Source organism: Macaca fascicularis, chromosome 3, assembly GCF_037993035.2.
Source record: "Macaca fascicularis isolate 582-1 chromosome 3, T2T-MFA8v1.1".
NCBI lineage: Eukaryota > Metazoa > Chordata > Mammalia > Primates > Cercopithecidae > Macaca > Macaca fascicularis.
This window is the reverse complement of record NC_088377.1, coordinates 90,034,631-90,055,393: the sequence shown is the minus strand read 5'-3', so window position 1 is coordinate 90,055,393 and position 20,763 is coordinate 90,034,631. Positions and strand designations below refer to the sequence as shown.

General features: G+C 36.5%; 1 protein-coding gene across 11 annotated transcripts in view; it reads left to right on the top strand.

Annotated features, from left to right (window-relative positions):
* SUGCT (succinyl-CoA:glutarate-CoA transferase) overlaps positions 1-20,763 on the top strand; it is a 752,487-nt gene that overhangs the window by 206,434 nt on the left and 525,290 nt on the right. The window contains exon 10 of one of the 11 annotated variants that reach the window (XM_074035193.1): positions 16,560-17,666. The exons of the other annotated variants lie outside the window; for them this stretch is intronic. Within the exon in view, the coding sequence (XP_073891294.1) occupies positions 16,560-16,565 (6 nt within the window). The 3' untranslated portion in view covers positions 16,566-17,666. Of the gene's footprint in view, positions 1-16,559; positions 17,667-20,763 lie in introns of those variants that run through there. 11 annotated transcript variants of the gene reach the window in all.

Genomic DNA, 20,763 nt, shown 5'->3' with positions numbered 1-20,763 from the left:
AGCAAACTGCCAAATTCTAATTGAATGTTTGCCACATAAATTCCAGATTGTCTGCTATTTATTATCTTTATTGCTTTGGAATGACCATTTTTGGTTCAGAGAGGACCTCTAGGCTTTGAATAGCTATGACTCATACCTTGGGGTCATCAGAACATTACTTGGTTAGCAACAGCCTTAGAAAATTACTTCAAGGAAGTCTGAAGAGATCTCTCATCCTGAAAACATGCTAGTAAGAATCTTTGCACTTCCATCGTAAACAGCCCCATGGTTTCATTTGATAATATCCCATTGATGAAGAATGATCTAGATTCTGATGTGACATCACCTGTATTAGTGTGCTGTCTCAAATAGAAGAATACAATATTAAAGAATTAAGAGCATTATGTGTCTTAAAAATAAACTCATCTTTCTTGTTAGACTTTTGGAATCCAGCATTGGATTATTTTTTGTTTTGTTTTTTTACATAGTTAAATTTAAGATCTATTTTTGGTCATTGTTTAAAATGCATCTCAAAAACTTTAGAAGGGGTGTGGATTGTTCTTTTTTCCCTACCATGTCATTCCTGTTTCCATTGTAGGAATCAAATCAGTAAGTTCAGTCCTAGTTCAAAGAAGCTGGGGGGTGGGGAATAAAACTTATAATGCTGTTACTGTGTAGACTGCAAAAGAATCTGAGGTTTGTTCAGCAAACATAATGGTGCATTGAGGTGTTGCGTTAATGTGGGGGGCCAGAAAATGAGCTCTGTGTGTAGTGAATCTGTTAAGTGGCAGTTTAGGGTTTAACCTAAAAACTGGGAGAAAGTTGATAAGTACAGAGGAAGCATGAGACCCAATTTGACACAGACCTTGGTAGGGTTATGGTGGCAGGCAGTGGAGGGAGTAGTGACAGGAGAAGAGGATTTAATGGTGTACTGGATGAAGATGGTGTGTTGGGCATGGCCAAATCATCCATCCCTCTAGAATGAAATTAACAGTTTTGCAGAAAAGTGTTATAAATATAAATATTTATATGCATATTAGATATATAAATGCTAAAAGCATAAAAACAGAATGGATAGAATGATTGGTGGCAAGTAAGTATCCTGATTCCATTTTCCTTTCATAGTCTTGGTAGAAGGAGTAAATTAGTAGAAACTAATGGAAACTGCTACTGTTGGATTAGGAAATCTTTAGGAGCATCAGGGATGGATGAAATGGTGGGATTATAACATTTTATATACAGAATGATGAAAACAGATTAAGTATAATGAAAACAGTAAACAAAATGTATAAATTGATACTGGACAAGTATATTCTCTGTGAATGAGGTAACACATGGTCAGTATGTAATAATACATTTAGTGGCCGGGTGTGGTGGCTCACACCTGTCATTCCAGCACTTTGGGAGGCCGAGGCAGGTGGATCACTTGAGGTCAGGAGTTCGAGACCAGCCTGGCCAACATGACGAAGCCACATCTCTACTAAAATTAAGAAAATTAGCCCAGTGTGGTGGCATGGATCTGTAACCCCAGTTACTTGGGAGGGTGAGGCAGGAGAATCGCTTGATCCTGGGAGGTGGAGGTTGCAGTGAGCCAAGATCACGCCACTGCACTCCAGCCTTGGTGACAGGGTGAGACTCACCACACAAAAAAAAGAAAAGACATATATATGTATATTTTCATAGTCTTTTCATAGTCTTCATCAGTTCCTCAAAAGAAGTACAGGCAACAAGAAAGTTTAAGAGCCACTGATCGATGCTGTCACTAAATTGTGACACACACACGGGTGTGTGTGTGTGTGTATATATACAATTTAGTGACAGCATCGATCAGTGGCTCTTAAACTATCTTGTTGCCTGTAATTCTTTTGAGGAACTGATGAAGACTATGAAAGCCTTTCTTAGAGAAGTACACATACTTAGAGATATACATGCATGTACATCTTTTACAGATATACATGCATGATTTTGCCTATACATGCATGATTTTTCCTGTGATATCAGGAGCTTCTCAGACTTCCTAGAACTCATTCCTGGACCCTAGGTTAAGATTATCTTCCAGAGACCAACTGAATAGGGTAAGGATAGTGAAATTACATTAAGAACACTGGAAAATTAGACTAAATAGTAGTAAGTAGTATGAGAGAAATCACACTATGCGACTGAAAGAAGATCGCACACAAGTATCTGCCACATAGGGCAAGAAGTGTTAGAATTACATAAGGAATGAAATTATACTGGACTTGGGCTTAGGACTGTACAGGGATTGGTACAGGAAATAATCTGTGACTATCGTAATAATGCTTACAACTCAATTACATTTAACCTTCTAAAGGGAAATAAAGGCCAAAACAAAACAAAAACCCCATCACATTATTACTCAATTTTAGAGAATGGAACTATGATCAAATCAGCGTGTGCATTAAGTTAAAAAATGAAAGTAATATTTTTAAAAGTGTGTAACTTGTAAGAAATCTGGAAATGCTTTAAATACATTAATAGAAGGGCAGGGAAATATGTCATATCAAAGATTAGGAGCTCATATAAAGACTTTTGCATCCATTTCATAAAGTAAGAGAAGCAAAAGTAAGGGGGAAAAGTAGGCAAAAGATTGTTCAAGTGAGAACAGGGAAGACCTCAAAGTGTGACAGGTCAGGTGTAAATAAGGAGCCAGTCAGGCTATAAAGGAATTCAAGACACAGCACAAAAAGGACTGCAATTCAGAAATAAAAGTGTTTTTATACATGAAAGGCAGAAGGTCGACTGGAGAATCAATGAGACTGCTTGATGATCAGGGCGCTCACGGGAAAGAAAGGAGATCTGGAAACTCAATGAATTCTTTGCTTTGGTCTTTGTTGAAATGTAGAACTTTCCACTGTCATCATGTCTTTTGAAGCAAGGAGGTGAGATATGTAGTATTAGATCAAATAGTGATAAGGGAACAGGATGTTCTGCCTGATTGGCCTGATGGATATAAGTAAATTGCTGAAACTTTATGACATCCATTATGAGGGTCTGAAGAAACTCAAGGAAATAAATGGATCTAAATGTGAAATAAGTTATTGCACTCACTCTTCAGTATTAGTGAATTCTTGTTTACATTCTAATGAAACCTACTGAGGAGACCCTACAATCTGTTGACTGTTGAATCTCATTCGTATTAGTAAACTCCAGAAATTGTAGGATCATTGACCACTTTGTATAATGAATGGAGAAAAGCACCCTGGTTTTTATAATATGCTTGAGCTATTTGAAAGGGTAAACAAACACCAGGAAAAAGGCAAGAAACAATTTATTTACACTTTCAAGGAGTCAGAAAGTTTCACAGTGCTATTCCGAATTGTGTTACCATGGTATTAGGGGGAAACTTTCACCACAGGTAGGTATTAATAGAGAAAAAAAATGTAGCATGTATGAGCCTGCTGTTGATGGAGATGTGTAAACAATGAGGTCCCTCTAGGGATTTCTGCTGGCCCTGTTTATTAAACATGTTTATAGATAATCTGAAAGGGCAGGCACACAATGAAATTTCTAAAGGTATGGGACTTAAGCTCTTTTGGCCAGTAAAATTATAAATCAACTGGAATAAGCTTTTGAAAGATGGCATAAGTGGACAAGAAAGTGGCAGGGAGAATCCAGTATTGTGAGAAGTGCTACCTATTTAGAGAAAAAGAAACCAGACTAAACTTGTAAAGTTGTGGGCTGTGAATTAGTTAGAAACCTGGTTTCATTTAGGAACTAGGAAAGGAGTTCAGGGGCATTGTAGATGCATCCTTCTGAGTAGGCCAGCAGAATACTGGAAGGTTCTGAAAACAAAAGTACAGTTGAAGCAAAACCATTGTGCCTGTGCATTCTTTTGATTTTGATGGGCAACTATTAAAAAAAAGAATGGGGTATGGGAAGGACCTGGTTTCAGATCCTGACTCAGTCCTCAAAGTGATATTCTGAGGACCAAATTAAATGCACATGAATGTGCCTGCACATGTGGTGCAGTGGTACACAGCAAGTCTTGAATGCAGCATCTCAGAATGGCCATGATGAAGTTATCCTCCTCGTTGGAGGAAATTAATCAATCTCTTACCTGGCACTGGAAGCCCCCGAGAAAGTCTATGGCAGATGCTGATCCATCTTCTCTCCAACTCAGCTACAAGGCGTTCACCTCTAAAAAAGGGAGACAATTTGACTTTTGAACCTCTCTAATTGTCATTAGTGACTTAGTAGAAAGCTAACTTTTTGTAATTCATAGAACAACAGAATACAGGGACGAAAGGGGACTTGAGAGATTACTCAGAAACCTTGTTCTTATGGATGAGTATGAGCAATATATAGGTAAAATCAAAGCTCAGAAAAGCAAATGAGAGACAAATTACTGATTTGTGAACTCTGATCTTTCAACAAAGTAATCAACCATAATGTTTCCTCCAGACAAAGCTACACACCCCTGTTTAGTTCATATTATTAAATATTGGTTAATTCAGAGTAGGGGACTCTGTGGAAAGTACATAGAATACTTGGTATTTCATTTTTGAGTCTTTAAGGAAATACCTGTTATCAGTATTGACATTTTCCATTTCCAGCATATTAGAAGTTAATTGAATCTCCAATATCCTAAAATTACTGTGTCAAATTTCTAAATGTGTACTTTTTTTTTGAGACAGAGTCATGCTCTGTTGCCTAGGCTGGAATGCAGCAATTGCATAATCTTGGCTTACTGCAACCTCTGTCTCCCAGGTTCAAGAGACTGTCCTGTCTCAGCCTCCCAAGTAGCTGGGATTACAGGCACCTGCCACCACACCTGGCTAATTTTTGTATTTTCAGTAGAGGCGGAGTTTCGCCATGTTGGCCAGGCATGTTTTGAACTCATGACCTCAAGTGATCTGCTTGCCTTGGTCTCCCAAAGTGCTGGGATTACAGGCATGGGCTGCTGCGTCTGGCTTGTCTCCAATATCTTAGAAGTTGGTCTTCCTCAGCCTGAAATAAATCTGGTCTGGAATATTTTTCTGTTTTTAGGCACATGGCATATGAGAAGGTTTCTATGTGAAGTAATGACTGTTGGCAAACTTTGCGTGACGTTTAAAAAAAAAATTAATCTGAACGCTATGCTATGGAGGAAGTTCCATAGTCATACTCTAATACACACGTCTCTATCAGCCTTCCACCCTCAGCTTTATCTTAAAATGTCATCCTAATTTATCTGTTTATTCCTGGGGTTATTATTGTTAGAGTTATTAGAAATTATTAACTCATTAACTCAAAACTATTATAATTACTTATATGATGTAAATCAAATGCCATCCTAATAGTTTCTGATATTTATTTGTAAATAATTACCAGCATACCACCTCATAGCATGTACTGGCCAAATTTATAGAGCAAATTAATCAGACTTGGAACTTGCACCCAGGTCTTTTTAAGACTCAGGAGATAGAAATCCCATTGAAACTGTATCTGGTGTTTCAGTTATGGACTGTGTTAGTAAAAAATAAGAAAAAGGAACTCTAGATATCTCGATAGATGTTATTTCCTCAAAACTCCACCAAGAACAGAATCCCTTTGGCCGATCTCCAAACTTGAAAACAATTATTTTTTCATTCTCACCCCTGTACCCCTTCTCTTCCTTTGAACATTTTTATTAGTTGAAACTCTTTTTTTAAATTTTTATTTCATTTTATTTTTGAGATGGAGTCTTGCTCTGTTGCCCAGGCTGGAGTGCTGTGGCGTGATCTCGGCTCACTGCAAGCTCTGCCTCCCCGGCTTCACGCCATTCTCCTGCCTCAGCCTCCCGAGTAGCTGGGACTACAGGCACCCGCCACCACGCCCGGCTAATTTTTTGAAATTTTAGTAGAGGCAGAGTTTCACCTTGTTAGCCAGAATGGTCTCGATCTCCTGACCTCGTGATCTGCCTACCTTGGCCTCCCAAAGTGCTGGGATTACAGACGTGAGCCACTGTATTAGTTGAAACTCTTACCTCCTTTTCCTCACTGCCTTCCATGCAAACCTTAGGCCTGTTTCCAAGAGGTAGAGTATTGGACATTCAACATACTTTAGTATCCCCTAGGTAACTGTGTTGGCTCCAGATGGTGAGGTACATTCTGGGTTCCGTGGTGCCATTTTATTCTATTTCTTCCTCCCTCAAACTTGTGAAATTATGGATTTAAACTGTTAGCTCAGGATGTGTTTCCAACCACATGAGTTCATAGAATGATGCCTTATTAATATTTTTGTTTGCATTATTTATTAGTATGTTTATTTTATCTTGGTATTTTTAAGTCTCTTAACATCCAGACCCATCTTGACCTTGCATTGTGTAGCATTCATTTGAGCTTTTAGTACCAATCCTGTCCTTGGGCTTATTTATTTCATTTTCGATATTGCAGAGGAGGGCAAACTAGAGCCCATAGATCTGTGATGATTTTATGTGACCCATGAGCTAAGAATAGTTTTCCCACTTTTAAATGGCTGAAAAAAATGAAATGAAGAATAAAAGTTTTTGACATGTGAAATTCAAATTTAAAAGTCCATAAATAAAGTTTTATTTAACCACAGCCATGCTCATTTGATTATATATTGTCTAGCTGCTTTTGTGCTAAAATAACGGAGTTGAGCAGTTGCAACAGAGATTGTATGACCTGCAAAGCTGAACGTATTTATCATGAACTGTTTACAGAAAACGTTTGCTGACCCATGCTTTAGAGTATCTTCAAAGACCCAAAAAACATCACTCTATATCCCTTCTTGGGCTTTTTCCTCCTCAGAGGTTTTGCTTGAATTCTACTTCTTTTATGATTTTGAGAAATTTCCCTTTCCTCTTTATCTAACACATACTAGCATTCAATTGATTGTATAGTTCTCTAATAGTTTTATGTATATTAAATTTTGTGATTAAAAAAATGTAATATTTTTGAAAGCAGGAACCATATAAAGTGTTTAGCAACCCAGCACTCAGCCAAGGATTAGGCACATAGTATTTGATTCTCACTAGGTACTTGCTGAATTTAATGGAATTCCTTTATGTGGGGTTTCCCAGAGTTCATTTAAGGAGCCACAATCAAGAACAGAATATTACCATATACAAATAATTAGCTGCCTTAATTGTGGTTTGTACAGAGAACTCTGGGAGCCCAGATGAGCATAGGAAGTGAAATTTGATCTAAATCTTGAAGGGAGAATAAAAGTTTGAGAGGAAAAAGGGGAGAAGGGAAAGAGGGTTTGAGCATTCCAGTCAAAGCGGGTTTGAGTGTACAAGGTATGGAGGGAATAATGTATCTGGGTGACCTCTTAGTCACTTTCCTCCCCTGCGGAGGGATAAACACTGTCCTAAATCTGGTGTTGTCAATATCACAAATACTTTTATTCTTATATTACATATGTGTGTATCTTTAAACAATACATGATATTATTTTATATGTTTTTAAACTTGACTTACATAGTACCATACTGAAACATCAGTCTGAAAAATGCCTTTATTTCTTTCAATCTCATTTTTATGAGTTTTATGTATGTTTATATATATAGTTCTAATACATTCTTTGTTATGTCTCACATTATTCCATTCTTTCAGTATTGCACCATTTGTTTGCCATTCACCTGTTGAACAATTTTTAGGTTGTTTCCCAATTTTTATTTCTGTAAGGTTGCTATGCACATTTTTGTATGTGTTTTTTTAATTCATTTGTCTTAAATGATCAGAAATCTGTATCTGAGAGTAGAATTGCTGCATCATAGGTATGTATATATTCAATTTTGCCTGATATTGATAGAAAGTAAATTATATCACTAGATTTTCTAATATTACATTGTTCTTCCATTCCAAGGATTATGTATTGTTCCAAGTTATAATGTATTGTTTTTACATGTTTGTAGATTCATTTTTTCCTATTATTTTATATAGGACTTTTACATCTACTTTCAAAAAGAAACTGGCTCAGATCTTTCTTTTCCTATATTGTTCCTGTGTTTTTTTTTTAATTAATTAATTTTTTGTACATGTAAAGTTCTTTAGTGTTGATTTCTGAGAGTTTGGTGCACCCGAAGACTTAAACTCTACTTTTCATGTTAGTTTAGTTTTATAAAATGAGATGGAGAATAACCATCCCTTTTCTATTCTCTAGAAGATTGAAATTATCTGTATATCAAAAGCTTGATAGAGATAATCTGTTAAACCATATAGGCATGGTGGGTTTTGAATGGATAGATTTTAAATTATAGGTCTATTTATTTTCAAGTTTAAAAATTATACAGGCTTTCCATTTCTAAGTCAATTTTATTGACTGTTGTTCTAGAAATTTGCCCACTTAATCTATGAACGTATTTATGTATTTAAATTTATCATAAAGTAGTTTTTTTCTTTTTCATAAAGTTAAGTATCCTTCCATAACTAAAAAAAACCCTGTTATATTCATTATTGTTTTCGTTTCATTCCTAACAGAGAGAAAATTACAGCAGGATAGGGAATATAGGTACAGACTCTGTAGCCACGTTATCTGGGTTTGAATCTAGCCTTCACAGTTTTCTGGTTGTGTGATCTTGAGAAAGTTACATAACTTTTCTGTGCCTTAGGTCCTCAATTGTTAAAATGACAATAAAATAACATCTACCTTATTGGCTGAACTTAGAATTTTATAAACATAAATATATGTATAAAGACATACACACACACTGTTGTTACGGACTATATGTGTCCCCCCAAATTCACATACTGTAGCCTGTATTTGGAGATGGGTTTCTAAGGAAGTAATTATGGTTAAATGATGCCATAAAGGTGGAGCCCTAATCTGATAGGATTAGTGTTCTTCCAAGAAGAGACACTCAGAGAGTTCTATCTTTCTCCTTGTACATTTACTGAGGAAAGACCATGTGGGGACAGTGAGATGGCAGCCATCTGCAAACCTGGAAAAGTGCCCTCACCATTTGCCAATCAACTGGAACCTGATTCTTGGACTTCTAACCTTCAGAACTATGAGAAATAAATTTCTGTTTTGAAAAGCACCCAGCCTATGGTATTTTGTTACAGCAGCCCAAGTACACTAACACAGATTATGATACTGAGAAGCAGAGTGTTGCTGTAACAAATACCTAAGCATCTAGAAGTGGCTTTGGAACTGGTTGATGGGTAGAGGCTGGAAGAGTTTGAGGTGCATGAAAGAAAAAGCCAAGATTGCCATGAAACAATTGTTGGTAGAAGTATGGATATTAAAGACACTTCTGCTGAAGGCTCAGAAAGAATGAGGAGAGCTGGAGATTATGCCTTCATTTTCTTAGAGAATACATACATAATCCTGAACTGAATGTTGGTGGAATGTAAAATCCATTGTGATGAGGCCTCACAAGTAAATGAGGAACAGGTTGTTGGCAATTGGAGAAAAGGCAACCCTTCTTGTAAAGTGGCAGAGAACTTGGCTGGGTTGTCTTCTAGTGTTTTTGTTTGTTTGTTTGTTTTTAAGACAGAACTTGCAAGACATGAAACTGGTTATTTAGCTGGAGAGATGTCAAAACAAAATGTTCAAAGTGTGGCCCATGTCCTCCTGAATGCTTATAGTAAAATGGGAGACAAGAGAGATGAATTGAAGAAAAATTGTTAAGCACAAAGATAACTAGAGTTAGAGATTTGAAAAATTCTCAGTCTGTCCCTATTCCAAAAAATGAGAAAGCATGTTCAGAAGAGGCTAGTGTTATTGTGACTTATTTCCAACCTCTAGTTTATCTGCCATCTTTCGGTTAATCAACATAGTTGAGTTATAGCTGTTGATCCCACTGTGAATCCATTTGCTAACTTTATTAATCAACTTACACACCCTATATATTGCACTGCAGGATATTGCAATAGACATATACAAACACCTCTTGAAAATCTGTTCAGATCATTTATGATACTTCCTTGTTCTAGTTACTCATGTTGTTACTTGCATTCCATAAATTAGTATGTAATTTACTAGAGTGAATGTAAAAATTATGTCTGCCTAGCATTCTTTTCTAGGGAGGTACTTTTCCCTCCTCCATTTTATAACCATATCACTTGGTACATGTGTTTCAAGGGATGGGAATGACCCTACCCATTGTAAGGTTTTGAGGGGAAGGGAAGGGTAAAAGAAAGAGAGAGTTGGTGGCTCAACAGTAACACAGGTTTATTGAACAAAGACCTGCAGTGGCGTAGCGGGGAGATACCAGCTAGCGCTGGAGCCCAACCCCACTTACAGACTGGGGTAATTATAGGTCCAGGCGGGAGAGGTCTGGGCTTTTTGGGAACTGGGTTGTGTGGTGTGGTTAGCTGCTGATAAAGGAGGAATTTCTTGCAGTCAGGTGGTTAGGCCTGGCACTTGTCTGGCAGGATATTTCTCATGGCTGGAGCTCTAGTGGAATTTTCTGCTCTGACCAGGGTCTGTGAAATGGTAAGGTTTACAAAATGGCACAGGTTGGGCTAACACCGCTGACTTTCTATGCCAAGCAGGTCTTGTGAATGAGTCTCATTAGAATCCAGTCCTTCCTAGGGTCAGATGATTGGTGTGGGCATAGGCATATGATCTCAGCTGATTGTCTGGATCCATCCGTGACAGGAGCTGGAATACCTTTGAACTCATCAAGTCTGTGAGCCAGTGCACTTGACTCACAAGTGTATTGTAAGCCTCTCCACTTCCCCACCTTTTTTGTTTGGGTTAGTTTGAGTTAGGCATCTTTATTTTAGGTCTCTGTCTGTCCTTTCATCCTTTCATATTTATTATGCCTCATCAATTTTATTTTTGCTCCTTTTCTTCTTCTTCATTCTGGAAGAAGTTTTCAGATTTGTCCTGTATATAACTTACCCCATTTTCTTTAATGCTGAATTTTTCTCTTTTACCCTTGAAATCCATAGTATTCTTATCTATCTCTATTGTAATTTCTTTTGACTTCTCAGTTAGTGCTGTTGTTTCATAATCTCATGTTTGATTTCATATTTAAGGAAGACTATATTTCCCTGAGTTGTTTTGAGTGGATAAGCAGACACTTTTTAAAATTGGCTTATTTCCCTACATAGATGGTTTTGAAATTCTTGTTTTTTTGCTGCACCTGGAGAACTCTGTTCTCTTTCTTTTATATTGTGAGATATTTCTATAGGTCTTTTCCATCCCACTTCTGTATATCCTCACTGAATGAATTCTCACGTATATTGGCTGGTGTTTGCTGGCAAACAACGGTAGGTAATAATAGCTTTGCTTCTCTTTAATACTCATCACTATTTGGTTGCTGTTCAAAGTGCTTCTCTTAAATCTTAATGTGAAATACTCATTGACACAAATTTAGATTCAGAAAGGTTTACAGGAGTGTGCAGGCTCATCAGGGGAACTATGTCTCTTGATGTTTCCTTCCCTTTTGATACATTTGATTTGGCCATTGCTTCAGTGACTAACTTACTTTCTTTTTTTTTTTTTTTCTCTTTTTTTGTGACAGAGTCTTGACTCTGTTGCCCAGGCTGGAGTGCAGTGGCACAATCTCAGCTCAACTTCAGTGACTAAATTTCTATACTTGACACTATAATAGTCCGTATTTCCTAGTACAAACTTGTCTTCTGTCTGAAATAGTTGAGTCTCGTCTTTGTCATTCTGTTTCCTACTTGGTGTTGTCAGTGCACAAATTCTGGGGCTCTTTCTAAGATCCCTGTGTTCAACTACTCATTCTCAGTTACAAAATAGAGGCTTTGCTGCTTGCTCCTCACCTGGTGTACCATCACTCATTCCTCTAAGAAGTTCTTCTTATATGGTTTTTTTTGGAGGCAGAGTTTCACTCTGTTGCCAGGCTGTAGTGCAGTGGCACCATCTTGGCTCACAGCAATCTCTATCTCTCGGGCTTAAGCGATCCTTTTACTTCCGCCTCCTGAGTAGCCAGGACTAAAGGCATGCCACCACACCCAGGTGATTTGTTTTTATTTATATTTTTAGTAGAGATGAGGGTGCTCTATTAATGCTACATGTTCAGTCTGGTCTTGAACTTCTGAGTTCAAACAATCCTCCTGCCTTGGCTTCCCAAAATGCTGGGATTTATAGGCGTGAGCCACTGCACCTGGCCTTTCCTATGTTTTTGTCAACATAGATTTTTTACTTGTGTGAGTTATCAGTGGACCTCTGGTGATTTCATTTATTTTGGTTCAGTTAGAATATATCTAGCAGAAAATCTTCAGCATTTCTAATATCCTTTATTCTAATATTGTTCTTTTTGAAGTAATTTCATATATATAATTTATATGTCAATTTTAATGGAGATCTATGAAGAATAACAGATAATACTTTTTATGTCATCTGTGTACTTATTACAAATTGATTTTTAAAACTTTTCCTGTTTTGTAAGTGAATCATACTCATTACTATGTCTTATTTATTTATTTATTTATTTATTTATTTATTTATTTATAAGAGAGTCTGTGTTGCCCAGGCAGCAGTGCGGTGGCATGATCTCAGTTCACTGCAGCCTCTGCCTCCTGGGTTCAAGCGATTTTTCTGCCTCAGCCTCCCAAGTAGCTGGAACTACAGATGCCTACTGCCATACCTGGCTATTTTTTTTTTTTTTTTTTTTTTTAGTAGAGTCAGGGTTTCACCATGTTGACCAGGCTGGTCTCGAACTCTTGACTTTAAGTGATCCACCCACCTTGGCCCCACAAAATGCTGGGATTACAGGCATGAGCCACTGTGCCTGGCCTATTATATTTAGATTTTTTAAAAATTATACTTTAAGTTCTGAGGTACATGTGCAGAATGTGCAGATTTGTTACATAGGTATACAGGTACCATGGCGGTTTGCTGCACCCATCAACCCATCATCTACATTATTTTTCCTAATGTTATCGCTCCTCCACAACCCCCCTGACAGGCCCTGGTATGTGATGTTCCCCTCCCTGTGTTCATGTGTTCTCATTGTTCAACTCTAATGTATGAGTGAGAATGTGTGGTGTTTGTTTTTCTGTTCTTGTGATAGTTTGCTGAGAATGATGGGTTCCAGCTTCATCCATGTCCCAGCAAAGGACATGAACTCATCCTTTTTTATGGCTGCATAGTATTCCATGGTGTATATGTGCCATATTTTCTTTATCCAGTCTATCTTTGATGGGCATTTGGGTTGGTTCTTAATGGTTTTGAATGTTTGTTCTAATTTCTTAAATATTTGTATATAGTGAGTTGTATATATGTTCTTTATGGCTGTGTGAGCCATCTTAAGAGTTCTTTGTAGATTGATAACATTATGCCCAACTTATATTTGTTTTGACTAGTCTTTCTCTGTGTTTTAATTTTGTTTTTACTGTGTCAAATATTATGTTTAAGTATCAAAATTAATAATTTTTCTTTCATGACCTCTTTTGTTGTGTTTCTGCTTTAAAAGTATTTGCCATCCTAAAATCTAAAAATGGATCTCTTTTGGATGAATTTTTATGATTTCACATTAAATTATTTTATATTTTTATTTCTCCTCTTTTTAATAAAACAAATTATGTTCCTAATTCCTTGAGTGGATTATTTATTTAGGAATTTAGCAAAATATACTTATAAGAGTGTGATTGTATTGTTTTCACTACTCTTTTAAGATTTTCAAAGCCTTTATAAGCATTATCCCATTAATTCACATAATACCTTTTTGGGTTAGGTAATAATTGTGATCAGGGTTCCACATAATGTTTTTAGAAAATCTCTAGAATGAATAAAGCTTAATTTTGTCAATAAAACATTTATAAGCACTCTTTAATGACTAGCTGACATCACATTTAGAGTTTGGTTAAAAACAGTTGTATTTAATGGCAACTTTGCCAACTTATCTATGGTTTTGTCTTCATTTTTTAATCTGTGGAAAATTTGCTACTTTTCTATGGCTTTCTCAATGATATGGGTGGATTATTATTGGAGAAACAGAGAAGAGTTTAAATTTTAGATTAGTGGTTCTCAACCCTAGCTGCACATTAGAATTACCTGAGAAGCTTTTAATGCAAAGTTAATGTTCAAGTTTCACCTCCAGAAATTAATATTTAACTGTTCTTTGGTGTCGCTGGGCATTAAGAGTTTTGAAAAAGCTTCATTATGCACCTGTGGTAGAAAGCTATTATTTTGCATCAATGGTTTTCAAAGTGTGATCCCCAGATTTGCTGCATCACATGAGAACTTGAGATGTAATGAAATGTAAATTATCAGACAACGTCTCAATCTGTCTGCTTTTTTTCATAAGAATTTTTTGTTCAGAGATAATTGTGGATTCACATGCAATTGGAAGAAATAATACAGAGATCCATTTTCACCAGTTTTGCATGCACTTGTGTGTTTGTGTGTGTATATTTACTTATATACAGTCTTTTTCTTTTTTTTAGTATATGTGCTGCCAAAGTGAGCACTACAATCTTTTTTTTTTTTTTTAATGTTTTATTTTAGATTCAGCAGTACATGTGCAGGTTTGTTATATAGGTAAGTTGTGTGTCACTGGGGTTTGGAGTACAGAGTATTTCGCCACCCAGGTACCCAATAGGTATTTTTTCAGTCCTCTCCCTCCTCCTTCCCTCTACTCTCAAGCGTGCCCTGGTGTCTTTTGTTCCCTTTCTTGTATCCATATGTACTCAATGTTTAGCTCCCACATATAAGTGAGAACATGGCGGTGTTTGGTTTTCTGTTTCTGTGTTAGTTTGCTTCAGATGATGGTCTGTAGTTCCGTAAGTACATGATTCATTCTTTTTTATGGCTGTGAAATATTCCATGCTTTATCCAGTCTATCATTGATGGGCATTTAGGTTGATTCCATGTCTTTGTTATTGTGAGTAATGCGATGAACATATACGTGCATGTGTCTTTATGGTAGAATGACATATGTATTCCTTTGGGTGTATACCTAATAGTGTGATCGGTGGGTTGAATGGTATTTCTGTTTTGTGTTCTTTGAGAAATTGCCAAACTGCTTTCCACACTGGCTGAACTAACTTGCATTCTCATAAACAGTGTATAAGTGTTCCCTTTTCTCTACAACTTTGTCAGCATCTGTTAGTTTTTGACTTTTTAATAATAGCCATTCTGGCTGGTGTGAGATGGTAACTCATTGTGGTTTTGATTTGCATTTCTCTAATGATTAGTGTTGTTTAGCACTTTTTCATATGCTTATTGGCCACACATATGTCTTCTTTTGAAAAGTGTCTGTGTCCTTTGCCCACTTTTTAATGGAGTTTTTTTCAGATGTCTACTATCACTAAAGTCAAGATACGGGATACAACAACAATCTGTGTTTCACCAAGTTTTCAGGTGACTGGTATGGCTAAGGTTTGAGAACTATTTAAAAAATAAGACTAGAAGAGCAGGAACAGACTTTTTTCCCCCAAAAGGGTTAGTCTAAATACGCAAAGGGTACTCATAGACTAGCAGCATAGATCTCATCCAGGAGCTTCATATTACCATAGAAACTTAGGTCCCATCTTGGACCTAATGAATGAGAATTCACATTTTAACAGTATCCTCAGATAATGTGTGTGCATATTGAAGTTGAAGGGTACCTGACTAAGGGTTAAAAAAAAAGCAAGCAAACAAAAACAACTAAATCAGTTTTCCAAAATTGGGTTCAAATATTTATTCTCACAGTAAATACCTTTCATAGTGAAGATAATTTGTCTTTTAATAAAGATAATTTTAGTGTTTAAGCAAAACTAATATCATTTTCTGTGGTTTACATCTCATTTTAGGGTCATTATGCTGTGATTTTTTGCTGATGGAGTTGGATTCTTAAAGAAACCATATAGATATGCAAGTTGATATTTTCTATCAATTAGTATTAATATTACACCATCTTAAGTACCGAAAATATGACAAGTATCATCAGTTTCATCAACATCAAACTTAAATGTGTCTGAATTTTTTCCTCAACTTTTTTTTCCACTTGTCACTTACTTCTGATGAAATTGGATATACTGGGTTTCAGGTTGCTGTTGTAGTTCATTTGGTAACTATCATTATTTTCTGCTTTCATTTTTACGGCATTTGGTTTGAGAGTCTGAGAAAGAATTTTAAAGAAAAAGTGCAACATTGAGAAAACCAGACAAGAGACAAGGAAGTAGCCTTTTTAATAGATAGATGTATTAGTTTCGGCTATTTTCCAATTCTGTTTTGCCTCCCCCACGCCAACGAGTAATAAATGAACACATTTATAATTCTTTATCTTCTTCCCTCCCTTCTTTTCACACTGAGTAAGGTCAATGGAGTTTCTGGTTTACCCAGGGGAAGAATATTGTTAAATAAGGCTTCAAAGAGGTGCAGAAGGCTAAATAAGAATTTGTGAGGTGGATTTATTGGTTGCAGGGCAGTAGAATACAGAATTCAGTGCCGATAGTTCAAATTGAGGTTATTACGTACAACAGTGTGGGCAGAGGGCAAAGAAGGGATGGATGGAAAGGTGGGAAAAGCAGGGATCTATCACGTTGCCATAGAGCCAAAGGGACAAGAAGGAAATGTACTTCCTGGAGCCCAGTAAGGGAACTGTGGAGGAGAGGCCACCTGGTTAAAGCTATAGTCATGGAGGAACCTACCTGACTGCTTCTTGAGATACAGTGCCTACATGAGAGGGAACCACAAATAAATTCTTCTGTCTCTTTTTCTTCCCAGAGGTGAAATCTAATGAAAAGTTGGCTAGGTGTTGCAGTTTGTGCGGTCACTGTCAAGAGCACTGAATAGACTAGAGAAGGCTGAAGATGGATGGAGTTTGGGGGCATAAAATGAAATAACCAGGAGATCAGAGTGGAATGCAATTCTGAAGAGAATGAATATTATGTGTATGCACAGAAATGCCAAAGAGTGGTAGCTGTGGGAATAATGAGGAATATAGGAAGGGGAAATGTGAAAGCAAAGTAGTAGCAGGAGATGAGGCTGGATACATGATAATAATAATAGTTAATGCTTTGGTGCCAAGCACTTGGCTAAATAGTTTACATAATTTCAGTCTACACATTATTATGAGGTTGGCCCTATCATGTAGCAATTATGACTTTTGTCCACAAATGCATATGCAATTTTTTTTTCTTACATTGACTCTCATGTCATTCTGAGCCTTTACCTCATATTGGGAAATTGTACCTCAGTCATTGGTTTGGCTCCTGCCGTCTCCATAGAGTTCTGTAAAACTCCAGATTTGCAGGGTGACCAGATAAACAGGGAAGGACTCTAATCCCTAGGCCACCAGATTCTGCCTACCTCTTCTTCGTTACTGATTGGTCACTTGAAATTCCTGGATTCTTGAGCCATGGGAAGGACATTGGAGTATTTTCGAAGGCTGTGAGCCCCAGTGGGTTAGGTGTCCACTCCCTTTGTACGTTTTGGTTTATCATTCCTAATGTCATAAACTTGTCAGAATCTTTTCATAATTTACTTAGGAGGTTTATAATATCTCATTAATCTTTCAGACATTTATGTCAATCACAACCTATGACAATTTCTTACTATTATGTTTTGTAACCTATTCTACTTTTGGGCAATATTAACCATGTGTGCTCCTTAGAGATTGTGAGATGTTCCCTTTTACAATCAACCCTTTTGAGCAGGAGTTGGCAAACTTTTTTGGTAAGCAGCCATATAGTCAAGAATTTAGGCTTTGCAGGCCAAGAGGCAAAACTGAAGATATTATGCAAATATTTAAGCAATAAGGGAGGAAAGCATCTCACAAAATTTTAAGTGATTAAATTAAAAAATATAAAAATAATAAAACAGATTTACTAATGAGAAGAATGGAATTCTTTTTTGGGGAGGATTATATTTCACTTCATTCAGGTGTAAAATTAGTGTTCCCTGTAATTAGAATTGATTTCAAATGTTTATCTCTTAATGCTGATCTGTAATAAGAATTTACATATTTCATCTTTGAAAATGTCTTTTCACACAGAAAGGTGCTGCCAAGTAGTGATATCAATCCACAGCATATGATTTAAATTAAGCATATTCATTGCCTGGAAGGCATTTCTAGAATTTATTAGACTTTTCTCTTGATATTTTCCTTTTACATGTCATTACATTGCAGATTAATCACTTCCAATTGAAAATTAGGTGGAAATTCCTCAATTGCTCCATTAAATGGATTTTGAAATATGGAAATTTCCTTTGCGCTTGCATCAAGGTCTGAAGAACACTGTTGTAGCTTGAGCTCAGAAAATATATCCGCTCCAGATTCATGTGGGAATGGAAATCTCACTTTTTGTTTTATCTTCTGACAGCACAGGAAGTATATAAAACAGCTTGGCATAACTTGTGATTGAAACAACATTAGTTGTCATCAAAATGACTTTACCGTCATAAAAGTTTTGCATGTAAATGCTGTTTTGCCTTGAAATTTTAGATTGAATTCATTAAACATATTGTCAAATCCACAGGAAAATCTAATTTCCAAAGCTATTTAGTGCTCAGTGATAGTGGTTGAGGATGGATTTTTTTACTCAGAAAAATTTCATTCTTGATCCTGAGCTCAAACACCACACCTAAGTTTATCCCTATTACAGGCATGAAAGTGCTGTGTGGTGGGGTGAGTCAGAATATTAAACTTCTATTTCTGAGAAAACTTCTGGGACTAACTAGCTAAGCCTATCAGAGCAAAAAATATTTTCTGAAAAGTACCTGCTGATGAATAATACGATGAATAACGATAGGCTTTGAACACCTTCCTCTGTAAATTTGTCCAAGTCACTCTCTGCTCCACACATAACTTTTTGCCACTCTAAATTGTAACACATTTTAGTAGATTCCACTTAAGTTGTTTTGAATTAGTGTTTCCTTAGTTTCTTTGAAAATACTTGTTTGTAGTTGTTCTGTGCAGTCTATTCATAGAAACTAATTCTTCAGCCTCTTCAAAGTCGGTACCGACTCCTTGAAAGAACAACTGAGCAGTACCCATCACATCTGTTAGCTTATCAAAAGCCGAGGAAAACCACACAAAATCATTTGCCTTAGTTTCAAATTGACTATTGATATTGCTCCCAATGTCTTCAACTCTTTGAACAACTGTTTTTACCGAAAGATTAATACTTCTAAACAAATTTATTTTCTCTGGACACATTTCTTTAGCTGCTGTCATCAGACACAATTTAAAATAACTCATCACTGGTAAATGGTTTTGTTTGCTTGGCTCAGAAATGAGGCACTCAGAAACTCACTTTCATTGCAGTCTCATTTTTATTTTTTAATTTTTGTGATTAAATTCTGCTGTTTTAAGATACTCTATTTTAAATTTTATAATTTTTCTGACTATTGCTTTCCTATGAGTTGGGAATATTTTTATCAGTACCCAATTTGGCAGTTACTGTCTCCCTTTAGCACAGCTATAATGTCATTACATAATAACCAAAATGGTTTGTCATCTAATTTAACCTAAAAAAATTCATTTTCCAACATATGCCAAAATCTGGCATGATGGAGTCCATTTGTCTTCCCTTTTCTTCTTTTGACATGATTGGTATATATTGGGAAGATTAAAAAAATGTGACCCGACAACATGGGTGACACTGTCGATTTTGTTGAGTTATGATTGTGTCACTGTGATTTGTGGTGCACCAAAAAGATGCGCAAAGCAATGAGCATGAGAATGCGACATGTGGTCTCGGTCACAACTACTCACTTCTGCTGATGTGTAGGGCAAAAGTAGTCATAGATGTAAACAGATGAATGTGGCTGTGTTTCAATAAAACTTTATTTATGGACACTGACATTTCAATTGCATGTAATTTTCGTGTATCATGAGATATTTTTCTTTTGATTTTTAAAAATTTTTCTTTTTTCATTTTTCCTTTTTCTTCTTTGTCTTTTTAAAATCTTTTTTTTAAATCTTCTTTTGATTTTTTTAATCATTTAAACATGTAAAGAACATTCTTAGCTTATGGGTCATCCAAGAATGGGCAGCAGGCTGAATTTGGCCAACAGGGCATTGTTTGCTGACCCCTACTGTTGAGAATCATTGATCTATGATCAGCAGAATGTCAAAGACACCCAAAAATAGGTCCTGCTTTAAGACTTGGCACATAAGAATAGGAGACTTGGCTATCTTGTTTCCCATTAAATCCTTAGCACATAGATGCCCAATAAGTAGTTTTGAATAAGGCCAGTTATAGAAAACTTCTGGCACATAATAAAACTAAAAGATCTGTTCTGTGAATGAAATGAATGAATGATTTGCTGTCTGTCCTACACAATACATGAGAGCTTAAAGATGATGGGTTAAAAATAAATTGTTTAATCTGAGAGAGTTCAAAAATAGGGAGAGGTTATCCCTGGAAAGCATGAAGTGTTTAGTAGCTGGGAATCATTATGGCCAGGTTATTAAATAATAATAGCTGGAGAGCACATTATTTTGGGTAATTAAGATGTGAGAGGAGTATAGAGACAAACACAACCCTCTGTAGGCTATTTCTATGAGGCTCTTTGTAACTAAATTACTTTGAAAAGTTATTCAGAGGGCCGGGTGCAGTGGCTCACACCTGTAATGCCAACACTTTGGGAGGCCGAGGTGGGTGGATCACCTGAGGTCAGGAGTTCAAGACTAGCCTGGCCAACATGGTGAAACGCCGTCTCTACTAAAAATACAAAAAATTAGTCGGGTGTGGTGGCACACGCCTGTAATCCCAGCTACTTGGGAGGTTGAGGCAGGAGAATTGCTTGAACCTGAGAGGCGGAGGTTGCAGTGAGCCAAGATTGTGCCACTGCACTCCAACCTGGGCAACAATAGTAAAATTCCATCTCCAAACAAACAAATAAGAAAAACACACCAAAAACAAACAAACAAAAAAACAAAAAAAACCCAAAAAACCAAAACCCAACAAGGCTATTCATAGAA